The following is a 16,519-nucleotide window of genomic DNA, read 5'->3' on the forward strand; positions in this document are numbered from 1 at the left end:
ACTCTAATCAAACAGTTCGTGATAACGAACTGTAAAAAAGGAGCGGTGCGGCTCAATAGTAACCGAAAGTCAAAAACCGAATTTTGACATCAACAAACATTATCTAAAGAATTGGCTTATTTTGCTGATTCCAAACGCACAAGATTCATTAACTTTAGTGTGACTCATCAAAAGCTACGAGCCAGAGAAAACTTGCCTCATTTCGAAAAAGGGGGTAACACCTCCTAAAATCTAAGGAATCTTAATGAAAATCTCACCATCAGATTCGGCGTATCCGAGAACCCTATTGTAGAAATTTTAAGCTATCATCTGAAAAAATGTGGAATTTTGTATTTTTTTTGCCAGAAGTAAGATCACGGATGCGTGTTTCATTGATTGTTTATTTTCCCGGGGTGAGGGGCGATCGCATCGAACCAATAATCCTAGAATATTGGAAATGGGCTCATTCGGACGGAAATTAAAAGTTCTTGTTCTGTTTTTAAGTGACCAAAAAGATTGAAAGTTAATAAGCCCCCCTCCCTCGCACATTTTTTTCCAAAGTCTTCCGATAAAAATTTTGAGATATCCATTATCATTCAGCATAGTCAAAAGAACTAATAACTATGTGTTTGAGAATGACTTTACCCCACAGCCTCCGGGGTAAGTGGTACAAGCTATGCGCTTGCCCATTGTTTGCTTATATTATTGGCTATTGGGAAGTATACAGATACTTTTTGGGGAGGGTGAAGGGGTTTTTGTGGGGGAAGGGGGTACATGGGAGAATCTTTTCACGGATGAATTTTTCGTGGGGGAAGGGATTTTCCATGGTGGAGAGCTGAATTCTCCAGCATTATATAAAAAACGATCATAAATTAAATAGGAAAAAACTAATTTTTTCAACTAAAAGGAAGAAGCAACTTTAAAAACTAAAACGAACAGAAATTAACACGAATATGAGATTAGTTGCCCTCTCCTCAATACCACGCTCTTTACGCTAAAGTTTTCCGAACTTTAAAAAAAAGCTTGTTATTCTAATTAAACTGCCATTATTTTTCATGAGTCATTCTTCAATCATTAAAACAAAAAGCTAAACTTTAGCGTAAAGAGCGAGGTACTTAGGAGGGTGCAACCTCCTTATATTCATAATAGTTTCTGTTCGTTTTATGTTTTAATGTTGCTGCTTGCTTTCAGTTAAAAAAAAAAAAATTTTTTATTTAATAAAAACGAAAGAATGAGTAACAATGACCTCCTTCCTTCCCCACTTCCTAACGTATATTAGAAAAAACTTTGACCGCTTACGAAGGAGAACTTCGTTCCAAAATCATCAAGACAAAAAGCGTTTCCAAGTTTGAGAGAAAACATTTTTATAATTTTTGAAAGAATACTTGCTTGCTTTTTCTAGAAAATTCCATTATATTTGTACCAATTTTGATATTGAGTTCTCAGGTAATTTTTAACCCTTGGTATCCCTTCATTTTCCTTAGAAATTTATTAAATGTTATGGCCCCTTTGCCTATCTAATTGCATATCTTTGTTCCCAAGAAACAATCATTATCATGTTAAAAGGATGCTATCTCAAAATTTGTGGGACAAAATTGTGCGTCGTTATTATTTTCATTATTTTCCTTATAGCCCCCATACGTATACTTTGGTTATATCCTCACACAATTCTATTGCTCCTGTTGTCCACACCTTCTATATGCTACATATTTAATAACATTAACCCTATGGATTACACATTACATTCATCAATTGTCAACCGCTTCCATCCTTGTTTAATTTTATAATTTGACAAGGAAGCTTGGTTGGCTTTGATAGGTTGGAATATTGATAGTGAAGCAGATGAGTGAGCAACTGATTCAAAGTACAACTTAAATGGTGCAATAAGTATGACACAATTGAAATATTTAAATCAACTAGTGCTATTGAGTCATATTTCTAGTATGAATCACTTCTTCCCTATGTTTATTCAGTATTTCACAACCTTTAGATAAAAAATAAAACTTCACATATTTAGATAAAAATGATTATTTATAGATCTGCTCTTATATATTATGAAATAATTGTCTGTTAGAAGTATATCGTAGTTCTTAACTTCGTATTCTCACTAATCCATCCTTTTACCCTTAATTTTCAGTTAGTCATTCCCAGTTTAATACAAATCCGCCTACTGTGTATATGAACGTGTGCATAGTAGCCATTCCCATGCCTGGAAAAAGGAGCAGGGTTTGCAACCCTCACCCAGACCCAACGGGGCCACCCCTAGGGAAAACCAACTGCAACTGAAACGTCAAGAATAGCCTCGAAAATTTCAACCTCCCTGATGATGATCCCTGCACACCCCTGGACTCGATTTCTCACTGCGAAAGGAAACACCAAAATAGGATTTTGGAATGTAAAAGCGATGAACCAGATTTCAAGAACCCAACAAGATCACAAAGAAATGAAAGAGTATTGTCTGGATATGCTTGTCCTAAGTGAAGTTAGATAAACAGGAATCGGACTAGAGAAACTTGGCAACGGATACACTTTGGCTTTTAATGGAGATCCTGCAAAAGACCAGGATGGAATTGGAGTTTTGATGTCACCTTGAGCGTCGAATGAAATGGTGAGCTAGAAACTTATAAAAGAACGTTTATTGGTGGTCCGATATATCTCAAACTACACCGGACTAACCATAATTGCCTGTTATGCTCCCACAAATGAAGCCGACAAAGATGAAAAAGACAAACTCTATGAAATTTCGCAAGCGGTTACCAAAGATGTGCCTAGGCATGATATTCTCTGCGTTGTTGGTGACTTCAGTGCCAAAGGTGGAGCAGACCGTCAGTATTGCCCAGAAGCCATGAACCCACATGGTATAGGAGTTATCAGTAAAAGCGGAGCACTTCTTGTAGACTACTCACTGAGCAGCGACTTGATCATAAATGGCACATTATTAGAGTATAAGTCGATCCACAAATACTCCTGTGTGTCCCCAGATGGTCAGACAAAAAACCAAATTGACCACATGCTAATTCTAAGATGCTGGAGAAGCAGCTTATTTGACGTATGTGGTTTTCGAGGAGCTGACGTTAGTTCAGAGCATACACTGATGATGGCTAAAAGACAAATTGAGTTGAAAGCTCAAAAGAAAAAAGTGACCATTACCTATAAGCAGTTTGACTCCAAAAAACTGAGAAACTGAAATTGACCATAGGATTTCTGTATTTCTCTGAAAAACTGATTTGAGGCCTTGAATCTAACAGAAAAAACTGAAAATCATGGTGTCGAAGATGTCATGATAATCAAGAATGCCTACCATGATGCCACCAAGGCAAGTCTTAGATATAAAAAAGAGAGAAGGAGGATTGTATGTCAGATGAAACTTGGAAATTCATTGAACGACGCAAGGAACGGAGAGAGATATCCTGAATGCATCAAGGCCTGAGGATAAAGACCGTCTGCAGCTTCGCTATAAAGAAGAGAATAAAGCTGTCAAAAAGAGTGCAAGAAGAGATAAGCAAAACCAGATAGAACAGAAAGCAGTACTTGCCCAAAAGGCTGTGAAGAAAGGTCACTCCAAGACGATTTACCGACTAACCAATGAGATAGTTAGAAAAAAAAAGTTAATCGCTCGTCACTTGTTAAAAATGAAAACGGGAGCGTAATTTCAGATCCCAAGAAAATAGACGAAATATGGGCATCCCATTTTGAAAATATACTTAATCATCCCCCACCCCTTGAACGAGAAACTGTACCTGATATCCCGTTTTTACAAATTGACGTAAGTACTGATCCTCCCAGCACTAAAGAGGTAGAAGCAGCTGTCAAAAAGCTTAAAAATGGCCGTGCATCTGGAGTCGATGGCGTAATGGCAGAGATGCTAAGGACATCCCTTAGCTAAATCTATGGACTGCTCTCCTGGTAGCAGTTTGGAGCATGGAAAAGGTACCCCGTGATTGGACTAGAGGTATTCTAGTCAAACTGTTTAAGAAAGGAAATGCTCTTAAGTGGGGCAAACAACTGGAGGGGGATCAACCTGACTCTAGTGCACAGTAAACTCTTAGCCACGATTATATTGCAGCGTTTGAGGTCAGCTCTTGACTCGCATCTAAGGGAAGAACAACATGTGTTCCGGCCTGATAGATTATGTTCTGGCCTTACTTTTATTCCCAGACTTGTGGTGAAGAGTCAAGAGAATGGAATAAAAAGCTGTATCTGCTCTTCATTGATTTTGAAAAAGCGTTTGACTCCATCAATCGCGATGTTTTATGGAAAATTTTTATTTTTATTGAGTACCTAATAAACTAGTCAGAATAATAATTGCCTTCTACGAAGAGAGCGAATTTTGTATCCGAACGAAAAATGAAGAGACACAATTTTTCAATATTCTCTGTGGGGTGAAACAAGGATTTGTGTTATATCCGCTCCAATTCGTCCTAGTAAAGGATTTTGTCCTACGGCAAGCATTAGGCTTTGATGTAAAATACAGTGGGCAGAAGCTCACAGACTTAGATTTCGCAGACGACGTAGTACTTCTAGAAGAGGTGAAGCAACTTTTGCAGCTACTACTTGAAACCATAGTGGACAAGGCTGAGAAAGTGGGACTAATAGTAAACGTTCGTAAATCGAAGAGCAAGGTCATCTCTAACTCCCCTTTGTTCCTTAAATGCAACGAATAACAATCAAACAAGTTTAGGAGCTCAAATTTCTTAGAAGTTAGATCGAATTTGATGGTGGAATAGTCAACAATATAAAAAGGAGAGTTGGACAAGCAAAATAGGCATTCATCAAACTGAAACCAGTATGAAAAAGCAAAAAATACTCTTTGCACCTAAAGCTCCCTTTGTTGAGTAGCACCGTCATGTCCATTCTCCTTTACGCAAGTGAATGCTGGAAGCTGAATGTCCAGCTGGAAAAAAATATCCTAGTATTTGAAAATTTCTGCCTTAGAAGGAATCTTAACATTTCGTTGCAGGGCAGGGTCACAAACGTAATGGTCCACAGACGATGTCAACCACCAGTCACTAATCTCCCCAAGCAGATAAGATGGACCTATCCTGGTCATGTCCTAAGAATACCAGGAGACCCTCTTCCAAATGCTGTCTACGAGTGGCAACCTGAACGTGTGTGGAAAAGAAGATGACCGAAACACAGCCTCCGTTGACAGTACTACCACCGAGACCTCTGGAGTGCTGAGCTGTCATTACAACTACAGTGGGAAGACGTCACGGCTGCTGCTCCGCTCCAAAACTTTTGCCAAATCGAGACCAGTTTGGTATAAAACAAAATTAAATATCGTAAATTGTTACGACATTTCAAGTTTTTAGAATCAAGGCCCAAAATACTGGGGAAAACTACTTATTTCAACAGAAAGCTGGGGATTGGCTAAAAGAGACAGGACAGAAATGTCGCTAAGCGAATCAAAATTAAGTATCAAATTCAATAGAATCTACGGATCAGAGAGATATCAGGGTGGTTTTACGAGGAGAAGAGATGAGAAAGGAACTTGGTAAGTAATCTTATTACCAATTATTGCAAGCACCTGCCTCTTCTCAATTTCTTTAAATGTAGAGTTAAAATAATAATATAAAACCTTTTTTTTTCACTTTGTCTAAACCGAAATATCCTATTTCTGTGTTGAATTAATTTGTCAACTAAATCCTTCAAGTTCACCGTTTTGGCCCTAACTTTAGTCAGAGCTGTGGCTTAAAGCACAAAGAGCTTATGCACAGTGTTTATAATATAAGTCACATACAGAAACTGAAATTCCCTGGATTCTAGTTTTGCTTACCTCCTATGTGGATTCTCTGACGTTATATTGCAGTCTGAATCCTGAGGAGAGTTCTATCCCCTTTTGGTCTTTCATTCAACTCCTTAATCCTTTCCCGGTCGTAGATACAGCTAGGTGGTCTTGATGTTATACAGAGAGGCTGGGGAAAGGGGAGTATTATTAGGCAGTCAAAGAGTTTACGATCTTTCCAGTCTAGGGAGAGTCAATCAAGGATTTTTACTGTTGAAGTTAGATTTATATCTGGGGTCCAAGGAACACTGATGCTTGTTAAAAAAAAATTAGAAAATGCCTTGCTTTGGGTTATTAAACTGATAAATTTGTGTCTAATCAATTGTGGTTATTTCAAGTTTTGGCTCACATTTTATTTACATTCTCGCATACAATTTGAAATACTTTGACTAATCAAATAAAAGTCCGAACAGTAGTGCTCCCATTTCTAACCTAATTAGTAGTATTTACCTGATTTAATAATTTGCACTAAAAGATTCTAATACCACAAGACTCAAGCCTTAACTAGCTATTTAAGTGTAAGTTATTCAATTAGAAATATTCAGTAACCCTAGGCCTTAGTAGCCCGTAAAATAATGGGTTTTTTTTCGGTGACGACGTTTGGACAATAGAAACGATTTCCTTGGAACAACAGACGTACACACCATATTATATTAGTCAAATCTGAAGAGAACAGTTTTGGAAGGTTTTATATAACAACACGAGCTCAAATATTTTCTCCTCTTTCAATCGAACTTTAGAATAAAATCAAGTTGTCGCCGAATTTTGAGTACCAGTTTGAACTAATTTACCTCCGCTAAGAGCGCCAGCTGTTGATTGATGTTTTCCTTAAGAACCTTGAGTGAAGAAGTTTATAAATATAATAAAATACGTTCAGAAGGGGCGTATAGAATAGGAAGTTCACCCAGATTCTGCTTAGAGCAACCACCAGACTTAGTTTCTAGTCCTAAAAAGAGGGCAATCTTATAACTGGTGTCAGCGGTACTCGACATCGTTACAACTTCCGTTTAAGTGGGGGAGGATAAATAAATTTATAAAATTTGGCCAAATTTAGTCCTCTTTCCGTCCAATTAGTTGTGCATTCAGTTTGTCTGGCGGTTGTTTCTGACCTAAAAATAAAGAAAAGGTTTCAACAGTGTTCGTTTGGGTAGTAATTTTGACAGTGTTTACTAGTCTAGAATTTTATGTCTTTTTCCTACGCGCATCGTCTGTAGCTTAAGGTTTTTGGTGCTAGTACGCTTGGTATTTTGGAAACAGGAGGTCGTTTAGTCAAGACAACCGACGTCCCCTGGAGTTTAAAGAGCTAACTCTAGAGTAAAATTCATACAGCATAAAACTGTACAGCTCCTAGCCCTATTATTCAGCAAAATCGGTTTATTTAATATTGACGAGTTGAAAGTCGTTAAACCGATTCAGTAAAATCGGTTTATTTAATCTTGAAGAGTTGAAAGTGGAGTAAATATCATTATTAGGGAATAAGCTCCCGATTTATTTTTTTCGTATAGGCAAAGAGGAAATAGAAAAATTCCAAACAGAGGATCGAGAGATAGGAGTAGCAGTAAAGAAACAGTAAAATTGGAGAACATCCCCTTAAGCTTAAATGCTCCCCAAAGTGTTTATGGAAAAGATTAAAAGCTTAAGGGAGGTAAAGAAAAACAGTCAGGCCAGACTGGGTTGGCTAGGCCCTTTGAGTGATGTGAGTCAATTTTAGTTATTTCAAGCATTCTCAGGACTAGCAAAACATCGGAAAAGGGGTGAACTCAGTACTAAGACTATTGGGGGGGATTTTACCTCTATGAGAGGGGACAGGCCCGGCTGCGATAGATGCTTTAGACTTCCGGATCTAAACATGGCAAACTGGGTGAGGTAAAGATGAGACGAGTCGGTCCAAAGACGTATGGGACTGAAGACAGAACAGTTTTTGGGTGGGGGGGGGGGTGAAACTGGGTCCTGCGGAAGAAACGTTCTGGCGGTGGAACTTGCGAAGACCAGTAGTCGGGAAGGGATTGCTGGCACGGAAAATTGGGCTGGGTCCAAAATAGGCACGGATCCAGACGCCAAGAGGAGTGAGCCGCAGGTTATCCAAAAATTTCCAAGATTTGACATTTTAGGTAGAGGTCATATCCAGAAATATTGAATTTGGGATAGGAAAGAATCCTTTTTTTGTAAAAGGTTAGGATATCTCAATGGAGGATTCTGACAAAAGAAAACCAACATGTTAATTTAAGATCATTTTAGCAAAAAAACTAGTTAGTAGAGTTATTCGTTTCATACACTCAGGTTTCTTTTTAGGGGACCCAATGAGAGCTTTCAGAACCTTAAATAAATAAAGACAATGTGGTGTCTTTGAAAATATGTACTGCCTGATGGAAAAGGCAGTAAAGAACTGTGACCTCTGTTTGATAAGATATAAATTTAGTGCTATCTTCCCTACTCTTAGAAAGGATATTTTCCCTAGTGATCCCTTTCATATGTGGTCAATTGAGATCACAGGAAAATTGCAACTTAGCTCGAATGGTGACAATGAACATTAGTAAGAATTTAGTAGCAACACCATCTAAGGAACATTGATGAGAGTAAAACGCATTGCCCGTATGATTTAGAATATTGTTGAAATAAAAAGACACTGCCCATATGATTTAGAGTATCCATCAAATATAGAATGCTGATTATGAGGATTATATAAGGTGACTCCTTATAATATAGCCACACACCAACTTAAATCAGTAATAATTTATGATTTTTCTGTCGCCAACACAGGAGATGAGTTCAGAATGTTCGAAATGTTTAGCATACCATTCCCGGTACTCAATACCTCGTATTAAAAAAAAAAAATAATAAAGAACAATTTGTTTCCTCTTAGAATATATTTGTTATTTGCCTTTTGGTTTTCAAGTCTTCCATTGTTACTGGACCTCTTGGCACCTTTAATTTGCATAGAGGATAGGCAATACAAATTAAAGACTGTAATCCCTGTCTTGAAGAGGTTTGTGACTCTCACACTAGAGGTTTCCTATGCTCCAATTGTCACTAAGATAAATGCGATCAATGGAAAAATACTTACCCCGGTATGATTGTAAAAAAAAAAAACTAAATATAATTTCAGTTTATTTCTAAGAGACTGGTATCGTCGTGGCTTTAAATTGTTTTGGGAGGAAGAACCTGGTCTACGCTTCAATTGTTGGAAAAACAAGAGAGTATGGTTTCTACGTCATCACTGTAAAGACAATGACTACTATGATTACAAGCCTACTGTTTTTTTTTTTTTTTTTTTTTTTGGCTGTTAAAGAAATTGATTATAAATATGAGAATACCGTGTGTGACACTACTTCAAAGAAGCAAATTGAAACACGTAAATTTTACAATATTAACCAAAATAGTATCATTGACTTTACAAAGAGAAGTTACATTGTAATGAAGAAAATGTGACCCTGGCTTTGAACGCCGAGATCAGTACAAGTTGAACCTCAATGATTTGCCGTCACTACTCGCTGTCGATGACCACCTATGCATAGAAGAAGCAATCTAAAAGATGAAGACATAGAATTTTATTTACATACATTTTTATTAATAAATAAATTTACAAACAATATTAAAACACTTTATTCTTAGGGCCCTGAAATCAATATTACACAGGTAGAAAATAGTATTTTCCAGAATGAAGTCATTCAATCGAAGATTATCTACATAAATTCTGAGAAATTCTCTGTAAAAATAGTAATGACATCGAAAAAAAATATTGTAGTTCAAGAAAACACAGCTTTTTGTCGATAAACCTTGAGCTTGCTTCCGATTTTGAATAGTAGATTTTCCACTTCGCTCGAGGAAGTTGATATGAGGAGTCTAGAATGCATGTGCTACGCAAAGCGGATTGAACAATTCTATATTCTTCGCTGTTTGAAAGATGCATAGCCAATGACCGGCCTTTACATTTGTCTGGCTACCATTAACAATGATAGTTTTATCGCCAGCGTTATGAATGTGTTCAAGGAAATTCTAGGGTATGCAATAGGGTTTGTATTTCGACAAGTAGGGATCCAACGTGAAGACATTGATTATTTTATTTTTGTTCATGGTGCCAATTTTAATAGAACACTACCATCGGGGGTAATTTCACAATAGGCTTCAAATTGATTTACCGATAGTAATGCTATACTCTCCTTCAATGGCTTGGCCAAGGGACGCTGTAAGCGTACAGTACCTTTTCGGAAGGTACTCATATCTTGAATACAGGACAAGTCCAATACAACTTTACCATGAGTTTTTGCAAACATTTTATCGGCTATATCATTTTCAAGTAGTATTAAATCTTGATCTAGGGATTGCATTGTCAATTCATATAGGGTCCTATAGGATTTATAAAGGGATAAACTGTAGAGAGGAATTTTATTTACTTTAAATTAAATACAAGAGAGAAAAGTCCAAATAATTCAAATTGGTGTGGGGAACTTGTCCATGATCCTATAGCATTAGAGCTTTTTACAAACAACAAATCAAGTTTTGAAGCAGTTTCACTATTGATAAATGAAGAGTCGGTGTAGGTACGTTAACCTGTGGCAATATGTCGTTGGTTGATGATTGTGTAAGGAACGGGCAGTTTGACATTATTTCCACTGGCTCTAAATTTTTCAATTGTCAGAGCAACAGAACTCATAGCCTATTGTTTTTGTACATGTAGTATTGCTGAAGTGAAAGAGTGTTGCTTCAGGCGCATCGGGAAGTACCTTTCGAAAAATTAAATTGGACGGAGCAATTTGAAACTTTACGTCAATCTTAACATTGGGAAACAGCCACTGGGGTAGGCCTATATTAAATATTTCATCATTTATTTTCCCGGCTAATTATAAACACGAGCTGTCGCCGAAGTGTATTGGTAAAGTCAGTGTCCGTTTTATGTTCCCATGCAACGGTTAAGCCCCTCAATTTCTTATAGGATATTGGAGTCATCAACATAAATTGTATGTAACTTGCTTAGTCTGATAATTTGTTGCTAGTGCTCACCAATTTTCCATTTATGTAGACACTGATTTGACAAAACAAATTGTGTAGTACATAATTTTCATAGTATAACCCCTCGGCAGCACTTTGGCTTTGATTGTTAGATCTTTTGACGACTGTCAAATACAAATCTATAAATATGGGAGTCAATTATATGAAATAGTCTTCACTGGAATAAATTTGAAAATGAACGTTTTCAGAGAGCGGTCGTTGCGTGTAGAATTGTTCATAGTAACTGTGTTTTACACTCACATCAACATTTTCTGAGTTGAAAAGATTCAATGATGAGGTGACTGAGCGATGGGACTGCTTATGCGGTAGATATGCCATTTCTGTCTAGGAGAATAAATCTATTTTCGATCTAACAATTTTTTTCTTGGTTTCTTTTTCTTCTTTGATAAGAGCGATGTCCTTCGTTTCTTACCTGAGTAGACTGATGAGTGATGAGGTGTTTCTAGACCTGTTTAAACCTTTTCCACTATGTCATAATTTCATTCACTCACAGAGGGATCGTGCCTTGGACCTTAGATTTTGGTAAAGACTTTCATTAAAATCATTCCCAGAGCCCGTATTGTGTAGCCTAAAGAACGAAACATCCGTGGCAACCGGAGCAATATATTTTTTAGCCAAGTTTAGTGCAGAAAGAAGGTCAGATAACAAAATTCTGATGTCGACACAACCTCCCAGGGCCCGGGGACAGGCGTTGTAAGTTATGCCCTGGGGGGCATATAAGGTTCTTATGCAAGGGATGCTCTTATAAACTTCAAAGAGGGCTTATTTGATTGGAAATTGAAAGTTCTAGTTCACTTTTTAAAAATCAAAAGTAATTGGAGGGTAGGTAGCCCCCCCCCCCTCACCCGGCACTTTTTCCCCAAACGCATCAAAAACAAATTTTTATATAAATATTTTGTTAAAAATAGTTCAAAGTTCAGATAACAAAAACTCTTGTATCGACACAGCCCCACAGGGCCCGGGAGGAGGCGTAAGCTCAGCAGCTACAAATACCTGTAAAAATACCACACCATACAAAACACTACATACAAAATCTATACAGGTCTTGAACAGTCTTGGAAAGTATAGGTAACGTCAAACTGAATATTTGATGTATAATTAGGAGGGTGCAACCCCCTCTTATTCATAATAGTTTCTGCTCGTTTTAAGTTTTAATGTTCTCCTTGCTTTCAGCTAAAAAAAAACTTTTTTTTATTTAATAAAAACGAAAGAATGAGTAATAATGACCTCCTTCCTTCCCCACTTCCTAACGTATATTAGAAAAAAACTTTGACTGGTTACGAAGGAGAAATTTGTTCCAAAATCATCGAGACAAGAAGCGTTTCCAAGTTTGAGAGAAAACATTTTCAGAATTTTTGAAAGAATACTTGCTTGCTTTTTCTAGAAAATTCCAGTATATTTGTACCAATTTTGAGATTGAGTTCTAAGGTAATTTTTAACCCTTGGTTTCCCTTCAGTTTCTTTAGAAATTTATTAAATGTTATGGCACCTTTGCCTATCTAATTGCATATCTCCATTCCCAAGAAACAATCATTATGATGTTAAAAGGATGCTATCTCAAAATTTGTGAGACAAAATTCTGCGTCTTTATTATTTTCATAATGTTCACTATAGCCCCCACAAGTATACTTTGGTTTTATCCTCACACAATTCTATTGTTCCTGATGGCCAGACCTTCGATATAATACATATTTAATAATATTAACCCTATGGATACACATTACTTTCATTAATTGTCAACCGTTTTCATCCCTGTTTAATTTTATAATTTGACAAGGAAGCTTGGTTGGCTTTCATAAGTTGGAATATTAATAGTGAAGCAAATGAGTGAGCAACTGATTCAAGGTACAACTTAAATGGTGCAAAATGTCAACTAAATGGTGCAATTAGTATGACACAGTTGAAATAATTAAATCAACTAGTGCTATTGAGTAATATTTCTCGTATGAATCACTTTTTCCCCATGTTCATTCAGTATTTCACAACCTTTAAATAAAAAATAAAACTTCACACATTAGGTAAAAATGATTATTTGTAGATCTTCTCTTATATATTATTAAATTATTGTCTTTTAGAAGTATATCATAGTTCTTAAACTTCGTATTCTCACTAATCCATCATGATCCCTGCACAGGACTCGATTTCTCTCTGTGAAAGGAAACACCAAAATAGGATTTTGGAAAGTAAAAACGATGAACCAAATTTCAGGAACCCCACAAGATCACAAAAAAAAGAAAGAGTATTGTCTGGATGTGCTTGTCCTAAGTGAAGTTAGATGCACAGGAAGCGGACTAGAGAAACTTGACAACGGATGCAATTTGGCTTTTAATGGAGATCCTGCAACAGACCGCGCTGGAGTGGAGTTTTATTGTCACCTTGAGCGTCGAATTGTCACCTTGAGCGTCCCTTGTCCGCTCTCGTAATCAATGTGTTTTTGTCTTTTTTTAACTTTCGGAGGATTTGAATTTCTTCCTTTGATTGAGTTGAAAGTGAAAAGATGGCCTATAATCAAGAATACTCTTTACAATTTTACCTCTGAGTAGGTCTGGATTTTCGAGTTTTGATGTCAGCTCATCGAGTTTGATGACCTGAAAATTTATAAACGAACGTTTATTGATGGTCCGATATACCTCAAACTACACTGAACTGACCATAATTGCCTGCTATGCTCCCACAAATGAAGCCGACAAAGATGAAAAAGACAAATTCTATAAAATTTTACAAGCGGTTACCAAAGATGTGCCCAGGCATGATATTCTCTGCGTTGTTTTTGACCTCATTGCCAAAGGTGGAGCGAACCGTCAACATTGCCAAGAAGCCATGAGCCCACATGGTATAGGAGTTATCAACAAAAGCAGAGCACTTCTTGCAGACTACTCGCTGAGCAGAGACTTGATCATAAATGACACATTGTTAGAGCATAAGTCGATGCAGAAATACTCCTGTTTGTCCCCAGATGGTCGGGCAAAAATCCAAATTGACCACACGCTAATTTGAAGATACTGGAGAAGCAGCTTATTTGACATATGTGGTTTTCGAGGAGCTGACTTTAATTCAAAGCATACTTTGATGATGGGTGAAATACGAATTAAGTTGAAAGCTCTAAAGAAGAAAGTGACCAGTACCTATAAACAGTTTGACACCAAAAAACTTAAAAACCGAGACTTACCAAAGGATTTCTGTATTTCTCTGAAAAACAGATTTGAGGCCTTGAATATAACAGAAGAAAAGCTGAAAAGCTAACAGATAAAGCTGTCATAAATAGTGCAAGAAGAGATAAGCGAGACCAGATAGAACAAATGCAGCAGTTGCCCAAAAGGCTGTGACGAAAGGCCACTCCAAGACGGTTTACCGACTAACCATGATACCACCAAGGCAAGTCTTGGATATAAAAAAAAGAAAGGAGGATTGTATGTCATTTGTTAAAGATGAAAATGGGATTGAAATTTCAGATCCCAACAAAGTAGACGAAAGAGGGACATTTCATTTTGAAAATATACTTAATCATCCCCCACCTTTTGAACGAGAAACTGTACCTGATATCCCGTTTTTATAAATTGACGTAAGTGTTGATCCTCCCAGCACTATTAAGGTAGAAGCAACTGTCAAAAAGCTTAAAAATGGCCTTGCATCTGGAGTCGATGGCATTAGGGCAGAGATGCTAAGGACATCCCTTGGAGTCTGCTGAAATCTATGGACTGCTCTCCTAGTAGCAGTTTGGAGCATGGAAAAGATACCCCGTGATTGGACTAGAGGTATTCTAGTCAAACTGTTTAAGGAAATGCTCTTAACTGTGGCAAACGACTGGAGGGGAGTCAACCTTACTCTAGTGCCCAGTAAACTCTTAGCCAAGATTATATTGCAGCGTTTGATATCAGCTCTTGACTCGCATCTAAGGGAAGAACAACATTTGTTTCGGCCTGATAGATCATGTTCTAAACTTTTTTTATTCTTAGACTTGTGGTGAAAGAGTCAAAAGAATTGAATAAAAAGCTGTATCTGCTCTTTATTGATTTTGAAAAAGCGTTTGACTCCATCAATCACGATGTTTTATGGAGTATTTTTCTTTTTATGGAGTACCTAATAAACTAGTTCGAATAATAATTGCCCTCTACGAAGAGAGCGAATGTTGTGTCTGAACGAAAAATGGGGAGACACGATTTTTCAAGGTTTTCTCTGGGGTTAAACAAGGATTTATGTTATCCCCGTTCCAATTCGTCCTAGTAATAGATTTTGTCCTACGGCATGCATTAGGCTTTGGTGTAAAGCCCAGTGGGCAGCAGCTCAAAGACTTAGATTTTGCAGATGACGTAGTGCTTCTAGAAGAGGTGAAGCAACTTTTGCAGCTACTACTTGACACCATAGTGGACAAGGCTGAGAAAGTGGGACTAATAGTGAAAGTTCGTAAATCGAAAAGCATGGTCACCTCCAACTCACCTTTGTTCCTTCAATGCAACGGAAAAACAATCGAATAAGTTTAGGAGTTCAAATATCTTGGAAATTCGATCGAATTTGATGGCGGAATAGTCAATGATACAAAAACCAGAGTCGGATAAGCAAATAGGCATTTATCAAACTGAAACAAGTATGGCAAAGCAAAAAATACGCTTTTCTCCTAAAGCTCCGTCTGTTGAGTAGCACCGTCATGTCCATTCTCCTTTACAAAGTGAATGCTAGTAGCTGAATGTTCAGCTAGAAAAATATATCCTTGCATTTGAAAATGTCTGCCTTAGAAGGAATCTTAACATTTCGTTGCAGGACAGGGTCACGAACGTAGTGGTCCACAGGCGAACATGTTAACCGCCAGTCACTTATCTCCGGAAGCAGATAAGATGGACCTATCTTGGTCATGTCCTCCGAATACCAGGAGACCCTCTTCCGAATGCTGTCTACGAGTGGCAGCCTGAGGGCGGGCGGAAAAGATGATAACCAGAACACACCCTCCTTTGACAGTACCATTGTAAGGTTGCCCCTACTATCAGGGCTAAAAATTTATTTTTTAAATTTATTTATTTAATAATTATTTATTTTTAATTTATTTATAAAAAAAATTATTTATCAGGGCAACTGATATTTATTACAAAAGAAGATAAAGGAAAAATATTATAATTCTAATTATGTTGAGTATTTCTAAACCTCTTCTAGGTATGATGTCTATGGTCTACTTGTTCAATCCACAAATGTTTACCGAAAAGAAAAAGATGAAGTTAATTCTTGGCTATCGAATGTTTCTAATTAAAAGAGTTACACTTGACTAGCTAGTCAAGGCTTGAGTTCGGGGGTATTAAAATACTTTAGTTCAAACTATTGCTGAGCTAAGCTAGGAATTACCGTACTTGATATTATTCCAATTTACATTAACCCAAACCAAGAGATCCTCTTATTATTTCTTGAAAAAGGTGTTTGTGTTCCTTGGACCTTTAGTAAGCTTTAACTTTAGCAGGGAAAACTCTCAATTGAATATATCTGGACATAAAGGTCTGCAAATTCTTAGATTGACAACATTATTCCCTTTTTCCCTAACCTATCTGTATAAACATTGAGGTCACCTTTGTATAGACAGTCAGTACGGGTTTAACGAAATGAAAGAACGATTAAAAAGGGAACAGTGTTCTCTTTCGTATAAACCTCTGAAGACTACTCAAGGGGGAAAGTAATGTTGTTGTCCGATAATTACAATTTTATGGGTATAAGGTCTTTATAAAAGTCAAGCTAAGTTCCAAGGAACTCTAGGCTGAAAAAGGG

At 37.1% G+C, this 16,519-nt stretch overlaps 2 protein-coding genes across 2 annotated transcripts; both read left to right on the forward strand.

Moving 5' to 3' along the window:
• Positions 1-614: 614 nt before the first annotated feature.
• Positions 615-3,166, forward strand: LOC148953120 (protein CFDP2-like). Its single transcript, XM_089087876.1, has 2 exons — positions 615-639; positions 2,610-3,166. Exons 1-2 carry the CDS (start codon positions 615-617, stop codon positions 3,164-3,166), a joined length of 582 nt encoding a protein of 193 aa, XP_088944002.1.
• Positions 3,167-13,390: 10,224 nt separating this feature from the next.
• Positions 13,391-13,771, forward strand: LOC148953121 (protein CFDP2-like). The gene has a single exon (XM_089087877.1). The coding sequence runs from the start codon at positions 13,391-13,393 to the stop codon at positions 13,769-13,771; it is 381 nt and encodes a 126-aa protein (XP_088944003.1).
• Positions 13,772-16,519: the final 2,748 nt, after the last annotated feature.

This window comes from Artemia sp. Qi Xiang Cuo, chromosome 4 (genome assembly GCF_049724085.1).
Source record: "Artemia sp. Qi Xiang Cuo chromosome 4, ASM4972408v1, whole genome shotgun sequence".
Taxonomy (NCBI): domain Eukaryota; kingdom Metazoa; phylum Arthropoda; class Branchiopoda; order Anostraca; family Artemiidae; genus Artemia; species Artemia sp. Qi Xiang Cuo.

What these genes read in the sequence shown, in the direction of transcription:
- LOC148953121 (XM_089087877.1), top strand. Translation starts at nt 13,391, where the DNA reads ATGGTCCGATATACCTCAAACTACACTGAACTGACCATAATTGCCTGC.
- LOC148953120 (XM_089087876.1), top strand. Translation starts at nt 615, where the DNA reads ATGACTTTACCCCACAGCCTCCGGG. An exon ending in TTTACCCCACAGCCTCCGGG is followed by an intron (nt 640 to 2,609) that starts GTAAGTGGTACA and finishes AACTTATAAAAG; the next exon opens with AACGTTTATTGGTGGTCCGA.